Source organism: Ascaphus truei, chromosome 14, assembly GCF_040206685.1.
Source record: "Ascaphus truei isolate aAscTru1 chromosome 14, aAscTru1.hap1, whole genome shotgun sequence".
Lineage (NCBI taxonomy): Eukaryota > Metazoa > Chordata > Amphibia > Anura > Ascaphidae > Ascaphus > Ascaphus truei.
Genome location: NC_134496.1, coordinates 5,681,298 through 5,708,667, shown reverse-complemented (window position 1 = coordinate 5,708,667; position 27,370 = coordinate 5,681,298). Strand labels below are relative to the sequence as shown.

At 47.6% G+C, this 27,370-nt stretch overlaps 1 protein-coding gene across 12 annotated transcripts in view; it reads right to left on the bottom strand.

Annotated features, from left to right (window-relative positions):
• GIGYF2 (GRB10 interacting GYF protein 2) overlaps positions 1 to 27,370 on the bottom strand; it is a 127,407-nt gene that overhangs the window by 92,130 nt on the left and 7,907 nt on the right. For all 12 annotated transcript variants that reach the window (XM_075569583.1, XM_075569584.1, XM_075569586.1 and 9 more), the window contains exon 4: positions 17,856 to 17,976. In XM_075569583.1, coding sequence (XP_075425698.1) covers positions 17,856 to 17,976 — 121 coding nt within the window. The remainder of the gene's footprint in view (positions 1 to 17,855; positions 17,977 to 27,370) is intronic.

Genomic DNA, 27,370 nt, shown 5'->3' with positions numbered 1-27,370 from the left:
GGTGGTAGCTTCTAGTTAAGTGTTCCTTTTGTTTGTCTGATCACATTTGTGGTGTATTTGCTTTTTTGCTCTTGTGGGATTCAATACATTGGACGCACTAAGCATCCGCTTAGTGTGAGGTTCCATGAACACATGCGTGTTGTAATTAAAGGTGTTTCCCTTCCCCGCTTCTACAATGAAGTGTGGGGGACCAGGTTAAAATCCCTCTATAAATCAGAGTCATTTTGGATATACCACATGGGCACTCACCACCTGGTTTGAATGAATGTAAACCAGCATTCTGTTTTTTTTAGTATCCTAGTTCTGTATCCAATATTCCATTATAAGCTATTTATAATCTGTTTATGCTATGTTTTTTTTATTTACACCTTATATAATTATATTGTCATTTAGTTTTCAATCGTTTAATATTGAATGGCATTTATAGATGTATGTGTGTTAGGAAGTTTTTTCTTCAGTTATTGTTTACACACAGCTTTCTTTAGTATGTTGAAGTGATTAATCACCTTCTGTTGCTGTAGCCTAGCATCAAAGGGTATTTAAACTCATGCCTGTGTTCAGTTGACCATTCCCATGAAGACGTCACGGGTATGTGACGAAAGGCGTAGGGTTACGTACAGCGACGTCATCCAGCATTCAAGACGGGAGCAGAGTATCAGAGCACACCGAAGGACGGAGCATTTGTTTTATGCTGTGGAGGTGTTCCTCTTGCTCCTCTTGCTATTCCATTTAATTGCTTGCAAGATTGGTCCATGAACACACATGAAAGCATACAACTGACACTGTTCCCTCAAACACACCCCCTTGCCTAACACAAACGCTGAACAATTCAATGCACTGACCGCCAAACACACACACTGACAATTGTTGACCTGTCTGGCAACAAAAGTGCTCATACAGTGTTTCACAGCCTTTTCACCATGCGCAACATTAAAAAGGAGCAATCATCCCAAAACGGAACCTGGCGTAACAACTTCACAAAGAGACAGCCGGTCACTTGTCCTGTTAATTCTTGTTTTAGTTTCTAAAATGTCAGTCACTGAGCTTTCACCCGGTTTGGATCTTAATTAGCACTAGGTTACCATAGGAACCTTTGTCGGTTCAATGGGTGTGTAAATAACTAGGGTCATTTTTAGAAACTGCTATATACAAAGTACATGAGTTGAAAAGGTACAGCATTGCTGCAGGCAGCATCTGAAAGGACAGTGGTTTTAAAATCTAGAAACCAGATAAAATCGGACGCTGCCTCCTGATTGGCTGCTGCTGGGTAATGTAGCCAATCAGGATACAGGAAACTGCCCTGCCCTATCCCTGCTCTGGGAGATATGGGGAAATCCCATGGCACCCTATTGATCCTGTCACGGAACCCCGGTTAGGAAACACTGATCTAGTATATTACAACAAAAAACAACTAGCTATAAATAAAATAAAAGTTCTAAAAAAAATTATTTACATATGGAACAAGTGTCTTCTGTGACGAAGTCAACCTCAGTCAGGCGACGGCGGTGTCAACAACGGCTTAAAGCTGTGGCGCGTCCCATTCGGAAGCACGGACCCGTCACAGTGGACACCGTCCCCAGCAACGCAGACTTTCGCTTTTGTCCACGGTGCCGGGGGCAAGGAGTCTGGCTATATCTGTACCAGTGCCACGTTTAACAGGACATGCCCACGTAGCAGGCAAAGAAAACAGTGGCTTTCTTAGAAAGGATTAAACTCCCGTCACATACGATACCCAGCTAGCACGTGACTTGTGTACGGGACAAGGATTAATACTGACGCTCGCTAGCGCTCCCACTCTTCACCTCCACAAAGGTCGGTCAAATGGACAATATCTCTTCTACAGGATCAATACACAACCCGCCCCACCCTTCACCTCCGCTAGGTCCCTCAAATGAGTTCTCTCTCTCCTCAAGCCGTCCCAATATACCACCGCCACGAACAGCACACAAGTGAGCACGTGACTGAGATATGCAACCAGGGTTAATACACACGGCTACTCTAGCCAACCCCCCTTTCTCCTCCACAAGGAACCAGTGAGTTAATATTAACCCCTACTCAATTGCAAATCATATCAATCCACTGGCACCACCTGAGGGTATGCAAATATGATTTTAAAAAAAAATCTCAGACTAAAATACTTGCCATTGCGTTTTGCACACGCATGTGCTTCATCAGACACATGCATGTGTGCAATGAGTAACGGAAGAGTTATTACTTGTATCAGGCTCCTTGCCATTTGGTTGCTATATGTAGCCCTGTGTACTTATTAGTGCACCTAGCCAGCCCTATTGGGAAAAGTATTGAGTTGTGGAGACGTGGTGGACTGCAACATACAGGAAGTAGCGCAGTTACGTTGTAACAACGGTTGATCCCAGCGCACAGGACCGATCTACGCGAACCCAGCACCCCCCTCCCGACTCCGGACTAACTGGCGAGGCAAAAGGAGTCCTGATCTCTGAATACCTGCTGGACTTTTCATTTATCACATGTAAGTCACTAATTGCACTGTGCTTTCTTTTTTTCTTAAAGTACAATAGTGCCGATCTGGCCCTACCTAAAATAATCTCCCCCTCAGGTTAACATAAGTTTTTCTGCAACAGTCCCAGATTGAATCGGCAGTGCAGCACTGTAATGAATAACCTTTTGTCTCGCACAGGAAAAAATAATAATTCCTGACTTTATAACTTCTATTTTACCAGCCCAGTAAAGCCAATCTTTTCTTAAATATATCTACTGCATTTACCACCAGTGTCACCATAAGAAGTACATGCCACATCACTGCCTAAACTGCACAATGCTTTCCTTTGCTGCTGGTGAAATCTCCTTTCTCTAAGCCTGATGGTTAATTCTGTGTTAATTGAACAGCCCTTGGGGTAAGTTTCTTAGGTTGCGTCAATGCTGGCGAAGACCGCGCAGAGCGATCACATTGCCTTAAGGCATTGATCGTGCCCATAGACCGCGGCGGAGCACAGTGCGCGAGGAATCAGTTCAATCTGATTCCTTGGCGCGACGGGCAGGTAACGGAGGGCTAACCAGCTCCGTAACATCACACATGCCCCCCATGGCGCATCTACCTTGGCCACAAAATGCTCCTGCTTAACGCGGGTGATGTCACTCGTGCGCACGCCGCCCCGCGGTCTCGACTGTATGGACGCAGCCTTACTCTGAACCTTGTCAAAGAAACACACTGGGAGTGCCCATTTGCATGCCATTACTCTGTGACATTTTTAGTAAGGCAGCGCTTCTATTGCTGGCGACGCGACCGATGACGTCACCCGTCGCCATTGCGATAGTTATATTTCAAATTTAGGCGACGTCACTGACTACAAGGCCAGCGACGTCATAAAGGGAGAAGGCAGAGGGACGGGGCAGCTACCGATTGGCCACAAGACCGTCGCTGAAAAAAATCAAACAGTGATTACCAGATTTTTGGTAGCATGGTCTGTCGCTCCGTCGCGTGCACTATAAGTGCCGACGATGGCAACAATTCATGTGTTTTGACGCGGTCGCGTCGCCGGCACTATAAGCGCAGCCTAAGAGTAACAAGGTTACCTAGACAAAACTAAACTTACTAATTACATTTTTGCTCCTTGGTACAAACTGAATTTGGACAAAAATATGGCAACATTATTTCCTCATTCAGATGAAACGAACACTTTATGCAAAAAAAAAATTGGATCCATCCTGAAGACTGCCTTATCCAAGAGCATGATTGTAAATGGCTCCTCTGCTGGGCATGGATCTCTCTCTCCTAGCAGATGTAATGGTCATTGGAAAAAGAAAATGTAATGGTTACATATTTGAACTTTCAATTGTTTCTCCATTAATGCTTCCAGTACTAGGTTTAGATCCCAGAGTTGCACAAATGATTTAAACTGAGGCCATAGGCTCATTATATACTGTGTGCGGTTGTGAGCGCACACGTGCCTGTGCGAAGGCGCGTGCACGTGTCACACACTTTGTGTATACTGTGCGCGAGTGAGGTACTGTGTGTGTGTATGTGTGTGTGTGTGTGTGTGTGTGTGTGTGTGTGTGTGTGTGTGTGTGTGTGTGTGTGTTTAAATAAGTTTTGAAATAAATAAATGAATACTTTAATAATTTTTTTAATAACATTGTACACACACACACACACACACACACACACACACACACACACACACACACACACACACACACACACACACACACACACACACACACACACACACACCAGCAGCAGCAGCATTGCAAATTCTTTATTTTCTCCATCTTCCCCCGTCGGCCGGTTCCACGCTCCCTGCCGTAGCGTGCGCACGCAGTATAGAACCAGCCTTAGGCCTGGGACCCGCTGCGCTCGTTGGCACGGGCGGCAATGTAGCGAGTTCCCCACCAGCAGGGGAATCCTTGCGAGCCGGTCCCGGTCCCCACTGGCTGCTCAGCTGACTACACGCTGTGGCGCGTCAGCCGCTAGGAGACACCACAGAATGGTGTTTCCTAGCTTCGATGCGTCACGTGGTGTGGCTGTGAGCCAATGGGGAGGGAAGGCTGCGGGAGGAGGAGAGGCTTCGGGGAGCGGGGAGGAGTGTGGAGTGAAAGCAGCGTGAGTGCCTCTCTGTGTGTGTGTCTGAGTGCGTGCGTGCCTGCCTGTGTGTGTGTATGTGTCTGTCTGTGTGCGTGCCTGTCTCTGTCTGTGTGTGTGTGTGTATGAGTGCGTGCGTGCCTGTGTGTGTGTGTGTATGTGTGTATGAGTGCGTGAGTGCCTGCCTGTGTGTGTGTGTGTGTGTGTGTGTATGTATGTATGAGTGCCTGCGTGTGTGTGTTTTTTTTACATACCTGCAGCCCGTGGCAGCCCGTGGAGGGAGGGGGGGGAAGAGTAGCGGGTCCCTCCGCTCAAGCCACGCCCCCCCGTCAATCCTCCCACTCCCGCCCACCTCCCGCTCCGGCCCCTCACGTCATGGCCGCGCCCCCTCACGTCATGGCCGCGCCCCCCCCGACCCGTTTGGCCACGCCCCCCCCCCGCTCCGAGAAAAGTATCCTGTAGACCGCAGATCGCGGTACAGCGAGTTGCACGCGCCGCCGGCAAGCAAGCCAGCCGTGCAGACGCGTGCAACGGGACCTTAGCCTTAGGCCTCGGCCAAGCTTCCCGCTGGCGTACTGAGGCGCGCTGAGGCTCAGGGAAAGCAGGTGCTTTCCCTGGCCTTGCGGGTGCTTTCCCTGCGCGCCGTCAGGGGGCGGGCCAGTGACGTCACGGCATAGAAAAAAAACGTGTACAAGCTCCAAGAGTTTTGGTCAAAATGCCTTATAAAGCAATAATGAATAATGTATTATCACAGGAGTTGACACCGGAACATGTGGATTGAAGGGCTGTACAATAACAGAGTAAGTGCAAAGTGCAAAAAAAACAGTAACAGACAGCACAAACTACTCTCCCACGCGTTTCACGCCCACTGTGGCGCTTTCTCAAGGAGACTCCTTGAGAAAGCGCCACAGTGGGTGTGAAACGCGTGGGAGAGTAGTTTGTGCTGTCTGTTTCTGTTTTTTTGTTTTTTATGTAGTCCATTAAAGTTAATTTTTAACCCCTTTGCTGGTGAGTGCCTACCATTTGTTCCACGGAGCGGCTGGATAATCGATCCTTACCTTTTCCTGCAGTGACGTCACGGAGCTGGTTCGCCCTCATTGGGCGAACCGCTCACGTGACCGGCCCTGCGCTCCGGCAAGCGGGGAAATTTAAAATTTCCCTAAGACCTACGCTTCCGCATGCTTGCGGAAGCGTAGGCGAGTCCCTACTAAAGCCGCTCTAATTGCGGCTGTAGGTGCTCAGTGCTGAGCGGAAGCGCGCCTCAGCCAGCAAGCAACCACTATGTACGAGGCCTCAGTTTCCCAATTGCTTGGGGGGGAAAAAACGTAATACTAGATCATTGTTAGCAAGAGTTTTTCGTAGCAGTACTCCTAGTGCAGCCACCTGTATCTTCAAGGAACTAAGAGATAAACCCTCATCAAAACCTTTAAGAAATTCTAAAATATCTGTGGTTGACACGTGACCCTCTATTTGTTTAGGTTTGCACCAGGGATTTAGGATTAGTGGAAGTGTCCAATGCCCCTTGATAGTTGGGTTCATCACCTCCGCATACAATGCTCTTCTGTGCCTGTTTGGGAGTACTAGAACAAGCATGGCTCGCTCACTGGCTTTTTTTCTTATGAGCCTTGGAATTAGAGGTGTTGGTGCCAAGGCGTATGTCAGGGAGAAGTTCCAGGACCTGGTCAGTGCGTCTATTTGCTCTGCTCCTTTATCTTCCCTTCTTGCAAATAACCTTGGGAGCTTTGTATTTGCTCTTGTTGCCATTAGGTCTACTTCTGGAAGAAGCCATGCATTGGCTACAGATGGATGATCTCAGAATTTAGCAACCATTCTCCTGGATGGATCTCGTGTCTGCTGAGGAAATCGACAACCATATTTGATTTCCCTGCGATCTGAAGGTTGCTATCTGGGATACATGATTCTCTGCCCCCAGTTTAGTTTGTAGACTTCTGTGGACCTTTACTGATTTTCCTTATCCTGGGACCATGTTTATTGCTTTCAGTTCAAGACCATTTGCAACTGGTGTTTGGCTCTCCTGCACACAGACACTTTGTCAGACGTTATGATTGAGAGGAGCTGCCCAGCCTATGGAACTTTATTCCGTTGTAAGGACAACCCGGAAGGGATCTTCTAAAGGACATGTTTGTGCACTTTTTCCCCCAACAAAACAGCAATTTTCTTGCCTCCTTGGCTAATCTTATATGTTGAGAAATCCTTTGGGTCCGTGCACTAGAAAGAAGTTCTTCTGGAGAGTTCTCGTGGAATGGTGTCCATGGGACCACCTATTGTATATTGTGGAGGTGAAGAGACCAGGCACGTTCTCATACAGTCAAAGTGCTGTAGGCTGTGGTCATTTTCTTAGGTAATCTGCTACTTCTGATACCCTGATGATTTTTTCTGGTGGAAGTGTTGATCCCTATGCCCACAAAATTCAGTGGCTGTGTGGGTGTGAGCTAACTTGTCTCACAATTTATAAGATTTAACAATTCGTGTAGGACTGTGTCTGTGTGCAGTTGGACCTCTTGGCTGGTACCTGCCTTTATTATCATATCGTCTATGTAAGTCCAAACTACGATACCTCTTTTTCCGAGACTGCGATTATTACAATCAGGAATGTTCGAGGTGCTGTTGCTGAATCAAACGAAATTGTGCTGTATTGGAAATGCGTGCCAAGAATGTAAAATCTGAGGATCTTGAAATGTGGTTTGGCAATATGGATGTGATGGTATGCATTCTTTACACCGATGGAAGTAAAACAATATCCTGGTTGAATGGCCTGGAGGAGTGGCGTAGCTAGACATTTGCGTGCACCCGGGAAAAAAAAATTTGGGGCCCCATTAATATTAATACTAACTGCAATTATTTTCTCCATCCCCCATCCTCCCTCCCCATCATCTGCATCTCTCCCCCTCATCATCTGCATCTCTCCCCCTCATCATCCGCATCTCTCCCCCTCATCATCATCATCTCTCCCCATCATCATCTCTCTCCCCATCATCATCTGTCCCCATCATCGTCATCTATTCCCCCCTCATATATCCTCATCTCTCTCCCTCCTCCTCCTCCTCATCATCATCATCTCTCTCCCTCCTCCTCATCATCATCATCTATCTCCCTCCTCATCATCATCATCATCTCTCTCCCTCCTCATCATCATCTCTCTCCCTCCTCATCATCATCATCTCTCTCCCTCCTCCTCATCATCATCTCTCTCCCTCCTCCTCATCATCATCTCTCTCCCTCCTCCTCATCATCATCATCTCTCTCCCTCCTCCTCATCATCTCTCTCCCCCTCATCATCATCTCTCTCCCCCTCATCATCATCTCTCCCCCTCATCATCATCATCATCTCTCTCCCCCTCATCATCATCATCATCTCTCTCCCCCTCATCATCATCATCATCTCTCTCCCCCTCATCATCATCATCTCTCTCCCCCTCATCATCATCATCTCTCTCCCCCTCATCATCATCTCTCTCCCCCTCATCATCATCTCTCTCCCCCTCATCATCATCTCTCTCCCCCTCATCCTCATCTCTCTCCCCCTCATCCTCATCTCTCTCCCCCTCATCCTCATCTCTCTCCCCCTCATCCTCATCTCTCTCCCCCTCATCCTCATCCCTCTCCCCCTCATCCTCATCTCTCTCCCCCTCATCCCTCTCCCCCTCATCCTCATCTCTCTCCCCCTCATCTCTCTCCCCCTCATCCTCATCTCTCTCCCCCTCATCCTCATCTCTCTCCCCCTCATCTCTCTCCCCCTCATCCTCATCTCTCTCCCCCTCATCCTCATCTCTCTCCCCCTCATCCTCATCTCTCTCCCCCTCATCTCTCTCCCCCTCATCCTCATCTCTCTCCCCCTCATCCTCATCTCTCTCCCCCTCATCATCTCACCCCCTCATCATCATCATCTTTCTCCCCCTCATCATCATCATCATCTCTCTCCCTCCTCATCATCATCTCTCTCCCTCCTCATCATCATCATCTCTCTCCCTCCTCCTCATCATCATCATCTCTCTCCCTCCTCCTCATCATCATCATCTCTCTCCCTCCTCCTCATCATCATCATCTCTCTCCCTCCTCCTCATCATCATCATCTCTCTCCCTCCTCCTCATCATCATCATCTCTCTCCCTCCTCCTCATCATCTCTCTCCCCCTCATCATCATCTCTCTCCCCCTCATCATCTCTCCCCCTCATCATCATCATCTCTCTCCCCCTCATCATCATCATCTCTCTCCCCCTCATCATCATCATCTCTCTCCCCCTCATCATCATCATCTCTCTCCCCCTCATCATTTCTCTCCCCCTCATCATCATCTCTCTCCCCCTCATCATCATCTCTCTCCCCCTCATCATCATCTCTCTCCCCCTCATCATCATCTCTCTCCCCCTCATCATCATCTCTCTCCCCCTCATCATCATCTCTCTCCCCCTCATCATCATCTCTCTCCCCCTCATCATCATCTCTCTCCCCCTCATCCTCATCTCTCTCCCCCTCATCCTCATCTCTCTCCCCCTCATCCTCATCTCTCTCCCCCTCATCCCTCTCCCCCTCATCCTCATCTCTCTCCCCCTCATCTCTCTACCCCTCATCATCATCTCTCTCCCCCTCATCCTCATCTCTCTCCCCCTCATCCTCATCTCTCTCCCCCTCATCATCTCACCCCCTCATCATCATCATCTTTCTCCCCCTCATCATCATCATCATCTCTCCCCCTCATCATCATCTCTCTCCCCCCTCATCATCATCTCTCTCCCCCTCATCAGATCTCCCCTTCCTTAGGGTGAACAGATTTTCAAATGTAAAAACCAGGACACATACCTCCCCCCCCTTTTTTTGTTGCTTTCCTCCCTCTCCTCCCCCCCCATCCACTCCACTCTCCTCCCTCAACCCCCATCCACTCTCCTCCCTATCCCCCCTCCCCGTCTCCTTGTTCCCCCTTCCTGACTCCTCCCTCCCCTCCCATACCAAACATGCAACATTAGTGTAACACACACACATACCATATACAAATACACATTTGTATTCAACATATAAAAACCACTAAATATACAACATATACATGCATATAATGCATGAAACACGCTTGCATTACAAATGCACACACTTACCAACACAGACACACACCTGACAGACACACGGATCCGGGAGATCTAGAGAGGAGCAGCAATGAGTGCTCTGCAGCGCCACCTAGTGCCCGAGAAGCTGCAGTGATTAAGCAGCCAGACAGCCCTGCTCTCCTCCTACTGGCTACAGCTGTTCTAATGTGATCAGCCCTGCGCACCGCAGTCGGCATCCGCCTCTGATCTCCTCTAACCTCCACTTTCCTCCTACCCGCCTAAACCTGTCTCTCTCTGAAGAGACAGATAGGCCGCCAACAGGATTGGGAGAGGGGGGGGGGGGGGGGGAGTGTAAATCAAAGAGACTCCATTCTTGAACAATCTTATTCTGAGAAATTAGTTCACCTTTCTCAAATTGAAAATCGCTCTGTGATCACCACAAGCCTTGAGTATTAGCAATAGCCGTGAGTAAATTTCCTTGTTTGGCGTACTGGACGCTTGAAAATTACTTTTGTCAGCAATTGATGGGTAATGATTTTCCTTGGTGCCTATATTTCTGTTGAACGTCTTGGTGTAAGGAATTCTGTAAACAGAATATTGGTGTTAAAAGAAACTCTAGAGAATAACCCTCTGTGATTACCTTCAGAACCCAGGCATCTGTGGTAGAGTGGGCCCACTCCTCCATATGGTAGGTAATACTTCCTCCAAACGCAGTTTGTTTGGAAGACTGGGTCCGCCAACCTTCACTGGTCATTGAACCTCGATTGTCATCTTGATCTCCCCCTTGGGCCTCAAAAAAACTGGGAGAGTTCTATTAGCACTGTGTCTGCCATATGGTCTTCCAGGTCTGTATGTTCTGCCCTCCCTTAGTGATTGATTTGACACACGAGGTGAAAATGTTTCTGTTTTATATCTTGTGGTAGGAATTAATTTTTACCTACAGAAGATTTACTAATTATTAGGTCTAATTTTTCCACCAAATAAAAATTCTCCTTCAAAAAGGACAGAGCCCATCATCTATGTTCAGGCCACTGTTCTTGGAGCCAAATGGACAGAATCTTAAGAGGCCTCACATATTAAATCTACAGCCCTTTTGGTTTCTTTAAGGGACCTTTTTACCCCCTCTCGGAAATCTTCCTGTATATGTGCCATCCAAAATCTAAGAGCTCTCGCTACAGACACCACCGGCTTACTTGCAGGTCCTCCTGTTACATTTTTTTTTCTATAGATCCTAATTTACGATCCATAGGGTCTTTAAATTTGGACTCCAGAAGCGGAACTAGTGACGGTTGGCACGAGCGCAATAAAAATAAATAAATAATAATCCATATGGAATGAACACTGTTTTTTAAGAGAGCCTTCAAATAAAACATCTTGAAGGGAACTTACCTGTTCCTGAACACCCATAATTGCTTGAATCGATTAAATTCATTCTTCGACGTGATCAATATTAAAAGCAGTTTCCTCCGCCCTATGTTGGTGCGGCTGTGTGTCAGACTAAACAGAACATTCCTGATCAGAGGGAAAAGCAAGATCTTGATCTGATTCTACGGTTGAATAGTCGATGCTACTATAGCATGAGGTCAACCGGGAAATTTACACTATAGCATGAGGTCAACCGGGAAATTTACACTATAGCACGAGGTCAACCAGGAAATGTACACTATAGCGCGAGGTCAACCAGGAAATGTACACTATAGCGCGAGGTCAACCGGGAAATGTACACTATAGCATGAGGTCAACCGGGAAATGTACACTATAGCATGAGGTCAACCGGGAAATTTACACTATAGCATGAGGTCAACCGGGAAATTTACACTATAGCACGAGGTCAACAGGAAATGTACACTATAGCGCGAGGTCAACCAGGAAATGTACACTATAGCGCGAGGTCAACCAGGAAATGTACACTATAGCACGAGGTCAACCAGGAAATGTACACTATAGCGCGAGGTCAACCAGGAAATGTACACTATAGTGCGAGGTCAACCGGGAAATGTACACTATAGCATGAGGTCAACCGGGAAATGTACACTATAGCGCGAGGTCAACTGGGAAATGTACACTAAAGCGCGAGGTCAACTGGGAAATGTACACTATAGCACGAGGTCAACCAGGAAATGTACACTATAGCATGAGGTCAACCGGGAAATTTACACTATAGCGCGAGGTCAACCAGGAAATGTACACTATAGCATGAGGTCAACCGGGAAATGTACACTATAGCGCGATGTCAACTGGGAAATGTACACTATAGCGCGATGTCAACCGGGAAATTTACACTATAGCACGAGGTCAACCAGGAAATGTACACTATAGCATGAGGTCAACCGGGAAATTTACACTATAGCGCGAGGTCAACCAGGAAATGTACACTATAGCATGAGGTCAACCGGGAAATTTACACTATAGCGCGAGGTCAACCAGGAAATGTACACTATAGCATGAGGTCAACCGGGAAATGTACACTATAGCACGAGGTCAACCAGGAAATGTACACTATAGCACGAGGTCAACTGGGAAATGTACACTATAGCACGAGGTCAACTGGGAAATGTACACTATAGCACGAGGTCAACTGGGAAATGTACACTATAGCATGAGGTCAACCAAGAAATGTACCCTATAGCATGAGGTCAACCGAGAAATGTACACTATAGCATGAGGTTTACCGGGAAATGTTGTACACTATAGCAGCGGTGCTATATATATGTGTGTGTGTATATATATATATATATATATATATATATATATATATATATAATATACATATGTGTGTGTATATGTGTGTGTGTATATGTATATATAATATACATATGTGTGTGTGTATATATATATATATATATAATATAATATACGTGTGTGTGTGTGTGTGTGTGTGTGTGTGTGTATATATATAGGGACTGCAGTGTGTGTGTTGGTTGTGATTGAGTGTGTGTTGTGTCTGTATGTGTGTGTTGTGATTGTGTGTTGGTTGTGATTATGTGAGTGTTGGTTGTGTGTGCTGTGACTGTGTGTGTGTTGTGATCGAGTGTGTGCTGTGTTGGTTGTGATTGAGTGTGTGTGTGTGTTGTACCTGTCGGTTGTCTGTCTGTGTGTGTGTTGTGATTGTGTGTTTTGGTTGTGTTGGTTGTGATTGAGTGTTGGTTGTGTGTGTTGTGATTGTGTGTGTTTGTTGTGATTGAATGCAGCGGTGCACAAACTGAGGGGGGGGATGCCCCGGGCGCAAGATTATTTAGGCGGGGCACGTGCAACAAAACCTGGGTGCGCTGGCAAAAAAAGATATGCGCGCGGCGGCCAAACAGAATAGTGCAGGTGTCGGCCACGTGGTACGGGGGAGGAGCACGCCCCAGCGCTGTGATGTCAAACGTCCCTCCTTCCGGTGTCTGCCCTACAATAGCGCTGTGTTCCTGCTCTCCTCCGCTGGCAACCTGCTTCGCTGCGATCCTCTGCCAGTGAGAGGGTCGGCTGCCACTGTATCAATCATACTATGAGCTGCGATCCTCTGCAAGTGAAAGGGTCGGCGGCCACTGTATCACTCATACTATGAATGGACAGAAATAATAAAAGAAAAGTGTGAACACTTCCCCGCTCGTGCTTGCAGAATTATGCAGGACACCCTGTGCTCATGCTTGGAGAGTTGGTGATGTCACCGCTCTCAGCGGCAGCGTGGACGCAGCCTAATTTTGCAAGAGCGAGCTGTTGAAGTATGTAAGTATTTAGGCTGCGCTTATAGTGCTGGCGACAAGCCGCGTGCGCTTATAGTAAGCGTGATGTGGTAACGCAATTTTTTAAAGCCGGCAATATTAGATTTTTCAGGGGTGGTCGCCTCGTGACAGCCCCTGAACCAATCAATGGCCTGGTCGCCCACGCCGCCTCCGCGCGAAATACAACTTTCGCTAGCGTCGCCGTCACTATACGCGTGGTCTTAGACATATTTGTATTTACATTGTATACCGTTTAATCAAGGTTTTTTTTTAATGTGATTTTGATTACATCAGGCAGGGGGGGCCCGAGAAATTTCATGGATAAAAAGGGGGGCTCGGCATAAAAAGTTTGCTCACCCCTGCACTATAGCATGAGGTCTACCCGGAAATGTACACTATAGTGTCAGGTCTACCCGGAAACTTGACACTACTTACTATAATTTCAGGTCTTTTGTATCATTGTTTTACGATATTAAAAAAGCTAAATTATTTAATAATTGAAACATAAAAGTTTACATATTTTCTAAATCCTTATCATACTTTTTTTATTTGAATCACATGTTATTATATACACTTCTTAGATCAGTTAAAAATGCTACAACTAAATAATCAGCATCTTTTCTTAGAACTTTCCAGCAAAAATGATCAAGATGAGACTGAAAATGTTCATTGCCGACTCCTCATTCTATTAAGAATGCGTGGTCATCCAAGCATGACGGCGCAATCGCTTGGGTATTTACTCCGGTATCGGGGTCCACATAATAGTTCTGGTGATTAACGGTAAAATGACGGTAACCAATGGCATGTAGATTGCAATAGGTCGGCCATTTGTCAGAATGAATAACCCGACCAGATTCGCATTCCCGCACAATGATGGGGGTCAAAGTCGTTCTGCTGCGCCGTTGCAAAAAAACAATACTGCTCAAGCAGAGCGCCATCTAGTGTAGACCACACCCACTACCAGGTAGACCACAGATTTCCAGGTAGACCTCATGCTATAGCAGCACCAAATCTTCTAACATACACCAACTGGCCAAAGTGGATTTTAACCAAAATATGTTCAGGTGGCGGTCATTTTTTTTTTTTAGTGACCCCATATGCAGGACAGACATTTTCTGTGCAATCATCAGGGAGCTTTTTGTCACAAGAGCCGCAAACTGCAAGTCTTCGTTTTCCTGGATGCCTTCTTAAAACCATACCCTTGTTGAGGATTTTTAGTTGAAGGGGTACTAAAAAAAACAGGATTTTTTAAACCATAATTTAAAAAAATGTCAAAACCCTAGAGAGAAATTAGAAAAATGAATGGAGAAGGAAAAAAAATGCATCAAGAAAAATAAATCTTACCCAGGGGGTTTAACAGGAGATGTGCCGTGTTTCCTTGTTCTCCCCTATACCTGGAGGTGAAGGACCAGAGTAGAGATGTGAGCACTTAAATATGCTGTTGTGGCTTCCTGTTCCGCAGAGTCACTTCTGGCGGTGCCTTCTGAATGGTCGCCTGCTCAGGGATCGCCATTTTTTCCTTTTTGTAATAATAACTTGTATTTGTAATAGGGTTTGTGTGTGTGGTGTGTATGGTGTGAATATAAATGTGTGTATATAATGTGTAAGTCTGTCATATACACTTTTTTTTTAACAAGTGAAACATCCTTAAGTCAACAGCGCCATCTACTTGAAATATGATGTAATAGGAAACACAGAACTGCAGCACACTGGTGTAGCCAGGGGAAGGCTTCTACTGTCAAGTTATGGCCTCCGTCTGACTGCTCACAGGAAGACACCTTCTGACAGTCAGGATGCTAGGCACTAAGAATACTTTCAGGCTGAGCTCGAAGTATGGCGAGTGCTAAGAGTCAGACTGCTGTGGTTCACATATCTGGCTATAATGCTTCCTACTTGCTAATTTAATAGTGCTGCGTTCACTGGTTTTCAAGCAATAATCAGCAATTCTGCAGATTTTTTCACAGATCTATATGTTGGAGGAAACATCAGTTGTCCATGCGTTGGCCACGGAGCATTGTGGATAAGTACAGGGGGGCTTCTGTATTTGTAGGTCAGTTGTAAGTGATTGAATAAAGTTGCAGTGTTACAATGATCTAAATAAACACTATATCACGGACATGGACGGATCACTGAAATTCAACCGTTTCTTGTAAATATGACACCCATTCTTTCTTAACCCTTTATACCGTAAATGGTTCTACCATCTATCCGGTCGCCAAAGCACGTTGCCAAGGACTGACATTTTGACTTTTCCCTTTCCTTCTCCATTCACGGCATGGCTAAAACTTGTCGCTTCTTCCTCCGTAATATTGCCACGATCCGCTCTTTCCTGTCACGCTACTGCTAAAACTAATGCGTGCCCTTATCCTCTCCCGTCTGGATTAGTAATTTACTGCTAACAGGCCTCCCTGCCTCCCAACTTTCTCCTTTATGATCTATCCAGGTCTGCTGCTAGAATAATGTCACTTTCTCACAAAACAGTCTCTGCTCATCTCCTCCTTAAATCGCTCTCCTGGCTTCCCATCAAGTTCCGGATTACCTACAAAGTTTTCCTCTTTCCCTTCAAGGTCCTCCACTCACTTGCTGCTCCCTACATGTCATCTCTGATCTCGCGTTATGCCCCTGCTCGTCTCCAGCACTCTTCCCACAACCTGTCTCCTTTCCACCCCTTTCACCCCTACTTCTCTCTCTCACCTTAAACCTTTTTCCATCACTGCCCCATATACCTCTTTCACATTCGATTTATGCCAAGCACCTTCTCTCCCCACCTTTAAGTGCAAAAAAGATTACGCGCAAACTAATAGCAACCTAAAGTGCAGACAAAAAGGTCAAAATGATTGACGTGAATAGTGAATGAATAAATAGCAAAAGAATATATATATATGTTATGGTGGGTGAAAAAGGCGACAAAAATCCTCCAACATATCGCATACAGCAAATAAAAAGATCACTTGTGAGCACATTCACGTGTCTTTTAGACAGGTTTGCAACCCTGCCCTTCACCATTATCACCTAGCATACAAGCAGCAAGCATCCTTCCAAAAACACGCCGGCTTCTCCTCTGATGCTCCGCGATGCCGGTCCGGCAGGGGGAGAACAGAGCGGGTGAATATGGCGGCAAATTCAAACCTGGAAGCTCACAACTTGCAGGAATGGTAACGGGTGCTGTGCAGCATGCGGCAGGGAAAACGGAACACCTTACGCGTTTCACTCCGAAATACTGTGAGCTTCCTCAGAGCTTCAGAGGAGAAGCCGGTGTGTTTTTTGGAGGACGCTTGCTGCTGGTCCGCACTCTTCCTGCAACGGAGGGACTTGGCACACATTCTCCATCTGCCTTTCGGACCGCTAATAGACAACTCAGCGGGACCCCCAAAGACGGAGCTACCAAAGGAGAATCCTGTTTAACCCTTTAGTGACCAGATACCTGACGGAGTGTTCGGGTTGCGCGGCTGCAGGACCCAGAGTGGTCACATTGCCTTTTATTCATTGGGAACGTATGAGTTGTTGGAGCTCACTGCTCTATTGTGTGTTTTTATCAAATTGATCTGTACCATGTCTGCTTTCTCTTTTCTTTGAGTTTGCGGAGATCAAGCTACTGTACCATCCCCCACTACACTAAGTTGTTGATTATTATCTGCAGACGTCTGCTATTTTCCATCACCACGTGAGTGGACATTTGATAATTTTTTCCACTTTGATTTTGGGTGTTTAGCACGTTTGCACTATGTATATTCATTCCCTTTTTCATGAACCTACGGATAGTTCCTTGCGCTGAGAAGTTTTGCTGCCTCCCCACCTTCAAGACTAACCTTTAAAAACTCACCTCTTAAATGAAGCATTTCAATAGCTTAGACTTATGGTTACTGTCACACACCCAGTGTCACCCTACCAATGACTGCCATCTACAGCACTTATTCCCTCACCTGCTGTGTCTGTAACTCTCCCATCATACCACTTAGATAGTAAGCTCTCCAAGGCAGGGATTTCCTTTCCTATTATCTGACCTTATTTGTTGCACTTATTGTATTATAATTCCTTGTACTGTATTGTCTCTCTTGTAAAGCACAAAGTACAACTGTTGGGGCTACATAAATAAAGACATACATATTATTAGACAATACAGTACTCCCAGGCTTGTATTGGCATAAGCCATGTAGTGGCTGAACCAGCTCACAATTATCCGTAATATATTACGTACAAAGTTTAACGTGACAGGACAATAATTTGCATAGCATGCATGGCATGAACAGAAGCTAAATGTGATCCAAACTGCATTTAATCAATGTCAATGTCTAAATTGAGAATTGTCCCCCTCAAGTGAGAAAAGGCTCCACTCTTTCTTTTAAGTCACTTTGGCCACTGATGTAACGGGTGTCTAGAGACTGAAAAAACTAAATTCAATTTACTGTGAAGCATACGCACGTCAAGCTACGGTTTGTAGGAAATCTCCCACTGTTGGTTGATTGGAGGAACTGGTTTCCCCGAGTGCATTTTCAAGTTGTGTGATGGAGCTTTAAGAGCACAACTTACCTCGACCTCTGGAGCAACTCCGACCTCTAGGGACCCCTACTACTGTTCCCCCGACTCCACCGCTGCCTCTCCCCATCAAGCGCAACACAGCAGCACTGTTCACAGACATCGAGAAGTTCCTCTGTTGATAAACAAGGAGCGAGTAAGGATCCCAGCAGCGCCCCCCGAGTTACTGGTTTATGCTGGAAATGCCTCTTGCCTACGTCGACAGAAATGATATCTCTAGGCCAGTGGTGGCCAACTCGTCCTCAAGTGCCACCAACCAGTCATGTTTTCAGGATATCGCTGCTTCAACACTTGTGGCTCAATCAGTGGCTCAGTCGTTGACTGGGCCACCTGTGCTGAAGCAGGGGTAGCCTTAAAACCTGACCTGTCTGTGGCCCTTGAGGACTGGAATTGGCCAGCCCTGCAATAGGCAGTTGTGGGTTTTGCCGGATGGAAAATGTTAATATCTCAGTCCTCTTTTTGGGACATTTCTGAAGACTGCTTATATTTTGGGGTGACCGGACTCGTGGGCGCCTGTTGCTTCCCATTGCTACAGCAGCTCAGAAAGCCATTTCCATGGCGTGTGTATCCATGAGCGTAGAGCCTGATAAAGATTGAAATCCCAGAAAATGGCAGAAGCATCTCCTCGGTGAAGGACTTTCACAGACGCGGATAATTCTCCCTCCATCGGCCGGTTATTGGTACTCGTTTGCAGGCTGTTTTCTACTGGAAGTTGAGCCAGATGAGGCTCTAGCAGGCAGAAGATGGGCTTGCTGTGCTGAACAGGAAGATGCAGAAGTAGACAATGGCAGCACTAAATGCAGGAAGAGCTCATAAGGAAGACACAGCCATGGAAGCAAGACATAGATCGTAAGCAGACACAAAACTGGGAGTGAGTAGGTACAGTGTCTGGGGAATAGGCACAGTCTAGTGGTGGGTGAGAATGCAGAGGTGAACAGGACATGTTCACTGGTTAAAGCACAATGCAGTTACATGGCAGATGTGTGCTTGTGGCACCATAGCATCCATGGGGCTGAATTACATTTGAACACATTGTGACGGTAGGGGGTAGCCAGTCTTCATAATAAAGGTGAAGCCCGGCTGGTTACCCCTGAAAACCGTCGGTCCCTGGCAGCTAAGTAGCACCATACGCCAGGGACACTGTAAAGTATATGAAAAACCTGACCTGTTGTGTGGTTTACCTGTTCCCTTTTCCCAATAAACATGGGATTTCGGGAGTGGGAGTTCTAAGGGGGATATTTGGGTCAAAATGTGTTTATATTTTGTGTAGGAGTTCAGGGGACAAAGTTACCGGTAGTCCCGTAATTCTCCCTGACGTGCAGGCATGATTTGTGGGTACGCGAGGTGAATTACACCGGGGCTACACAGTAGCCAGAATCCTGGTTTGAGAGCCCAAGTATCCCAGACCCATTCCCCTCCCAGGTATAAGGTTCCCCAGGAGGTGTGTGCTTAATAAAACAGTGTGTTATGTTTTATACAGTAGGTATTAATGTCTATGACAGTGGTTTTCAACCTTTTTTTGGTTGGGTAACCCCAGAATTTGATTTTGAAATTCTGGGGAACCCCAACCATCACCACCTGTCTCCACGCCCCCGTCTCTCCCCCTCCCATCGCCCCGTCTCTCACCCACTTACTTACACACACTCACTCTCTCACCCACTTACTTACACACACTCACTCTCTCTCACCCACTTACACACACTCACTCTCTCTCACCCACTTACACACACTCACTCACTCTCTCTCACCCACTTACACACACACACTCTTTCTCCCACTTACACACACACACTCTCTCTCCCACTTACACACACACACTCTCTCTCCCACTTACACACACACACTCTCTCTCCCACTTACACACACACACTCTCTCTCTCCCACTTACACACACTCACTCTCTCTCCCACTTACACACACTCACTCTCTCTCCCACTTACACACACTCACTCTCTCTCCCACTTACACACACTCACTCTCTCTCCCACTTACACACACTCACTCTCTCTCCCACTTACACACACTCACTCTCTCTCCCACTTACACACACTCACTCTCTCTCCCACTTACACACACTCACTCTCTCTCCCACTTACACACACTCACTCTCTCTCCCACTTACACACACTCACTCTCTCTCCCACTTACACACACTCACTCTCTCTCCCACTTACACACACACACTCTCTCCCACTTAGACACACACACTCACTCTCACCCACTTACACACACTCACTCTCTCTCTCCCACTTACACACACTCACTCTCTCTCCCACTTACACACACTCACTCTCTCTCTCCCACTTACACACACTCACTCTCTCTCTCCCACTTACACACACTCACTCTCTCTCTCCCACTTACACACACTCACTCTCTCTCTCCCACTTACACACACTCACTCTCTCTCTCCCACTTACACACACTCACTCTCTCTCTCCCACTTACACACACTCACTCTCTCTCTCCCACTTACACACACTCACTCTCTCTCTCCCACTTACACACACTCACTCTCGCTCTCCCACTTACACACTCACTCACTCTCTCTCCCACTTACACACACTCACTCACACTCACTCTCTCACCCACTCACTCTCTCACCCACTCACTCTCTCACCCACTCACTCTCTCACCCACTCACTCTCTCACCCACTCACTCTCTCACCCACTCACTCTCTCACCCACTCACTCTCTCACCCACTCACTCTCTCACCCACTCACTCTCTCACCCACTCACTCTCTCACCCACTCACTCTCTCACCCACTCACTCTCTCACCCACTCACTCTCTCACCCACTCACTCTCTCACCCACTCACTCTCTCACCCACTCACTCTCTCACCCACTCACTCTCTCACCCACTCACTCTCTCACCCACTCACTCTCTCACCCACTCACTCTCTCACCCACTCACTCTCTCACCCACTCACTCTCTCACCCACTTACACACACTCACTCTCACCCACTTACACACACTCACTCTCTCTCACCCACACACTCACTCTCTCTCCCACTTACACACACACTCACTCTCTCTCCCACTTACACACACACTCACTCTCTCCCACTTACATGCACACTCACTCTCTCCCCCACTTACACGCACACTCACTCTCTCCCACTTACACACACACTCACTCTCTCCCACTTACACACACACTCACTCTCTCTCCCACTTACTCTCTCTCCCACTTACACACACTCACTCTCTCCCACTTACACACACTCACTCTCTCTCCCACTTACACACACTCACTCTCTCCCACTTACACACACACACACTCTCTCTCCCACTTACGCACACACGCACTCTCTCTCCCACTTACGCACACACTCACTCTCTCTCCCACTTACACACACACTCACTCTCTCCCACTTACATGCACACTCACTCTCTCCCCCACTTACACGCACACTCACTCTCTCCCACTTACACACACACTCACTCTCTCCCACTTACACACACACACACACACTCACTCTCTCTCCCACTTACACACACTCACTCTCTCCCACTTACACACACACACTCACTCTCTCTCCCACTTACGCACACATGCACTCTCTCTCCCACTTACGCACACACTCACTCTCTCCCTCTCCCACTTCCACACACACACACACACACACACACACACACACACACTCTCTCCCACTTACACACACACACTCACTCTCTCTCTCCCACTTACACACACTCACTCTCTCTCTCCCACTTACACACACTCACTCTCTCTCTCCCACTTACATACACTCACTCTCTCTCTCCCACTTACATACACTCACTCTCTCTCTCCCACTTACACACACTCACTCTCTCTCTCCCACTTACACACACTCACTCTCTCTCTCCCACTTACACACACTCACTCTCTCTCTCCCACTTACACACACTCACTCTCTCTCCCACTTACACACACTCACTCTCTCTCCCACTTACACACACTCACTCTCTCTCCCACTTACACACACTCACTCTCTCTCTCCCACTTACACACACTCACTCTCTCTCTCCCACTTACACACACACTCACTCTCTCTCCCACTTACACACACACTCACTCTCTCCCACTTACATGCACTCACTCTCTCCCCCACTTACACGCACACTCACTCTCTCCCACTTACACACCCACTCACTCTCTCTCCCACTTACACACACACACACTCACTCTCTCTCCCACTTACTCTCTCTCCCACTTACACACACTCACTCTCTCCCACTTACACACACTCACTCTCTCTCCCACTTACACACACTCACTCTCTCTCCCACTTACACACACTCACTCTCTCTCTCTCCCACTTACACACACTCACTCTCTCTCTCTCTCCACTTACACACTCACTCTCTCCCACTTACACACACTCACTCTCTCTCTCTCTCCCACTTACACACACTCACTCTCTCTCTCCCACTTACACACACTCACTCACTCTCTCCCACTTACACACACACTCACTCTCTCCCACTTACACACACACTCACTCTCTCCCTCTCCCACTTCCACACACACACACACACACACACACACACTCACTCTCTCTCCCACTTACACACACACACTCACTCTCTCTCCCACTTACACACACTCACTCTCTCTCCCACTTACACACACTCACTCTCTCTCTCCCACTTACATACACTCACTCTCTCTCTCCCACTTACATACACTCACTCTCTCTCTCCCACTTACACACACTCACTCTCTCTCTCCCACTTACACACACTCACTCTCTCTCTCCCACTTACACACACTCACTCTCTCTCTCCCACTTACACACACTCACTCTCTCTCCCACTTACACACACTCACTCTCTCTCCCACTTACACACACTCACTCTCTCTCCCACTTACACACACTCACTCTCTCTCTCCCACTTACACACACTCTCTCTCTCTCTCCCACTTACACACACACTCACTCTCTCTCCCACTTACACACACACTCACTCTCTCCCACTTACATGCACTCACTCTCTCCCCCACTTACACGCACACTCACTCTCTCCCACTTACACACACACTCACTCTCTCTCCCACTTACACACACACACACTCACTCTCTCTCCCACTTACTCTCTCTCCCACTTACACACACTCACTCTCTCCCACTTACACACACTCACTCTCTCTCCCACTTACACACACTCACTCTCTCTCCCACTTACACACACTCACTCTCTCTCCCACTTACACACACTCACTCTCTCTCTCTCCCACTTACACACACTCACTCTCTCTCTCTCTCCCACTTACACACTCACTCTCTCCCACTTACACACACTCACTCTCTCTCTCTCTCCCACTTACACACACTCACTCTCTCTCTCTCCCACTTACACACACTCACTCTCTCTCTCCCACTTACACACACTCACTCACTCTCTCCCACTTACACACACACTCACTCTCTCCCACTTACACACACACTCACTCTCTCCCACTTACACACACACTCACTCTCTCCCACTTACACACACACTCACTCTCTCCCACTTACACACACTCACTCTCCCACTTACACACACTCACTCTCCCACTTACACACACTCACTCTCCCACTTACACACACTCACTCTCCCACTTACACACACGCACTCTCCCACTTACACACACGCACTCTCCCACTTACACACACGCACTCTCCCACTTACACACACGCACTCTCCCACTTACACACACTCACTGTCCCACTTACACACACTCACTCTCCCACTTACACACACTCACTCTCCCACTTACACACACTCACTCTCTCTCCGACTTACACACACTCACTCTCTCTCCGACTTACACACACTCTCTCTCCCCCTTAGACACACTCCCTCACTCTCCCACTTAGAAACACACACACAAACACTCAGTGAAACACTGTGTTCCCCCCTCCCCATGGGAGCGCGCGCTGACCGGAGCAGGTAGAGAGAAATATAGCAGTGAGCTGCCGGCTGCTGCTGCTTAGGTCGGGAGCTGGCGCTGGGTCACTGCTATGTGGGGGTGCCGCCACGCCGCCGGTCTGGAACAGCTGGGAGAGTTGTCCAGGCTCTCCCCCCTTGGCGGTCGCGGAATCCCTGAAGGGTGCTCGCGGAACCCCAATTGAAAATCACTGGTCTATGTAGTCAGCCCGGCATCTACATAGGTACCGGGATGTCTACATAGGCATCGTAGATCAAAGGAGTGAAGGGATGTTAGGAGATGAGAAAACCATTTGGTGAGCGGGTAAGGGTCGAGTACCAGGTCTGTAGAACTAGGGCACCCCGCTGGGGCACCTTTTGGACTGCCTGCCCTGCGGGTGACAATGGGTTGGCTGGGGGAAGATGCTGCTGGTAGGCAATTTTTGAGCCGGCTTGGCACGCCCCCTCCTGACATCAGCAGCCAGACGAGTCCCCATTCTGATTGGCTGGCTAAGGTACGATCCGTTCTCTAATTGGTTGCCGAACAGAGAACCAGACGATCTAGTGGCTTGAGTCGGTGAGGCAAAGGTGGGCTTTTCAAAGTTGCTCTATTACAAATAGAAGAGCTACCGGCTTCATTTTTGGAGCTAGGAAAGCCTGCCTCGCTGAGTCAGACACGAGGCCCAAGATCTCAGAATAGAACGCAGCGGTTGGGTACTCTACCAGAAAAGGAGTACCACGAAGCCCGGGACGAGGTGCCGGTCAGGGTAAGCCTTCCGAAGCAGGCACCCTGCACCTATTTGAGGCTAGTTTTCGACCCCAGAACCCCAGTATGTATTCTGTCTGTATTTTGTATATTCATTGTGTGTACGCGGGTTTCACCCGAATAAACCTAATTTTATTCCAATACCTTGTTTTGCTTAGTGAATGATCCCAGAAAGGTAAAAAGTGTTAAAACTGCTGGTCTCCCGTGACACACATGATCTACATGATCAACATACTTCATTCTATAGTGTGTACATACATATATATATATATATATATATGTATGTATGTATGTATGTATGTATGTATGTATGTATGTACACACTATATAATGAAGTATGTTGATAATCTGGTTTAGCAAGTGAGATATTCCACCATCCATCATTAAGGCTAAATGTAGATCATGTGTGTCATGGGAGACCAGCACTTTTAACACTTTTTACCTTTCTGGGATCATTCACTAAGCAAAACAAGGTATTGGAATAAAATTAGGTTTATTATGATTATGATATATATCATACATTTTAAGTTATGGTGGGTGAAAAAGGCGACAGAAAACCTCCACCGTTAGCATATAGACCAATAAGGAATATCACTCGTGACATGTCTTAGACAGGTCTGCAACCCTGCCTTTCAACCATTATCACCTCGCACAGTGCTCCCACTGCAGCAAGGGATTCTGGGAAATGACATGCAAATGAGCACACAATGTGTCACATTTTGCCTGGAATATCCATTCACATGGAGCTTTGTAGGGAAAAAAAATAATAATAAAAAAAATGATATGTACTGTAGATAAGGTAGGGTGTTAAAAGTGTTTGAAGCCCCTCCATACCTTTCCTTGTCACCCTCCCCTGGCTTCAAACACCCTACCTTATCTACAGTACATATCGGGTTTTTTTTTTCCTACACTGTTTTAGCCATAGATTCCTTTGTAAATCAGTATTGCTGACCTGAGGAAGAGAGGAGAACTCTCGAAAGCTTGTCCTATGACAAATTGTTAGTCCAAATAAAAAAGATATCACCTAATACTGAATAATATATATATATATATATATATATATATATATATATCTTACTATATATTTCTGAAACCATCGTATGTGTCTTTGTCTGTATGTGTCTCCCTGTCCCTAGCGGCAATCGTATTGGCTCTTGAGCCCATCACTCCGCCTCAGGCCAATGAGATTGGTCCCTTGGCCCGCCCGCCCCCGCACACCTCTCATTGGCCAGAGGCGGAGTGACGGACCAAAGGACACACACACACACACACACACACACACACACACATCACGTGCGCCGCCCTGCACCGGCTCCCGGACGGAGGGGAAGCGCGGTGCGGCACTCCTACCCCAGCCACCGGCGCTACCTCCCCGGCCGCAGTGGGGCCAAGCAGCCTCCTCGGATCTGCGCCAGTCCCACTCTCCACCACCTCTCACTCCCGTCGTGTGTGTGTGTGTGTGTGCCCCCCTCACCGCAAACTCCCCGCACCCCCTCACCGTAAACCCCCCGCCCCCCTCATAGCAAACCCCCCGCCCCCCTCATAGCAAACCCCCCGCCCCCCCTCACCGCAAACCCCCCACCCCCCCTCACCGCAAACACACACACTGACTGACGCGCACACACACACACTGACTGACACACAGACTAACTGACGCGCACACACACACACACACGCACACACACTGACTGGCGCACACACACACACACTGACACACACACGGACACACACACGGACACACACACTGACACACACTGACTGACGCGCACACGCACACACACAGTGACTGACTGCCGCACGCACAAACACACTGACGCGCACACACTGACTGAGGCACACACACACGCACACACTGACTATGTGTGTGTGTGTGTGCGTCAGTCAGTCTGTGTGTGTGTTTGTGTTTCTGCGTCAGACTCACTGACGCGCGCGCGCACACACACAATGACTGACGCACTCACACTGCATGAAGCTGTAAGGCTAAGGCCCCGCTCCCTCCGTCAGCGCTCCCGCACTGCAGACAGGACCGGGGGCTGTGTAAGGAGTGTGCAGGGAAGAAAGCAGACGGAGGTGGACCCAGCCCGTGCACAGGCGTTTGGAACCCCACCCTGCCGTTTGCTGAACTGTACACACCATCTAGAAGACACTTCCAACTGGAAACAGTCTGCACACGACAACCCATCCTTGAGAGGGACGCTCTGTGGAGTCTGGATCTAACTCCTCCCTATGCCAAAAACGTTTGGCCGCTTGTGAGTTTTTAATCTCTATTTTTTGTATGGTATTAAACTTTATTACACTATTTTTTTCCCTTTTTCTTATTCCCTGAGGTGTCAGCAGGGGATTTTCCCTCACCCCCAACCCACCGTCCACCGAGAGTAGCAGTCATCTGACCCAGACAAGATAGCTAGTGCGAGTGTGTCTCCTCTCCTATTTTATTCCCCCCAAATGTAAAATCAAGGTATATATGTATGTGGAATTTCCCCTCATTGTGGTCCCTCTCTCTCTTTTATTTTCTACGTCCACATATATCCTGGAGCCACAAGCAGAAGAAAGCGCCTGAGGATTTCTCCCCTTTTTCCTTCTATACAAGTATACAGAGGTTGGCGAATCACCTCTGAGAGACTCGGCAGCAGAACTGCATTGTGTGACGGACTACAGCCGTGTATTGAACAGTAGGATAAATCTTTTGGTGCAACTTCACTATCTTCCTTACACACACACTCATACACACACGCAGGCACTCTCTCACACACACACACACACACACACACGCACGCACTCATACACATACACACACAGACAGAGGCAGGCACTCACGCACTCAGGCACACACACACAGACACGC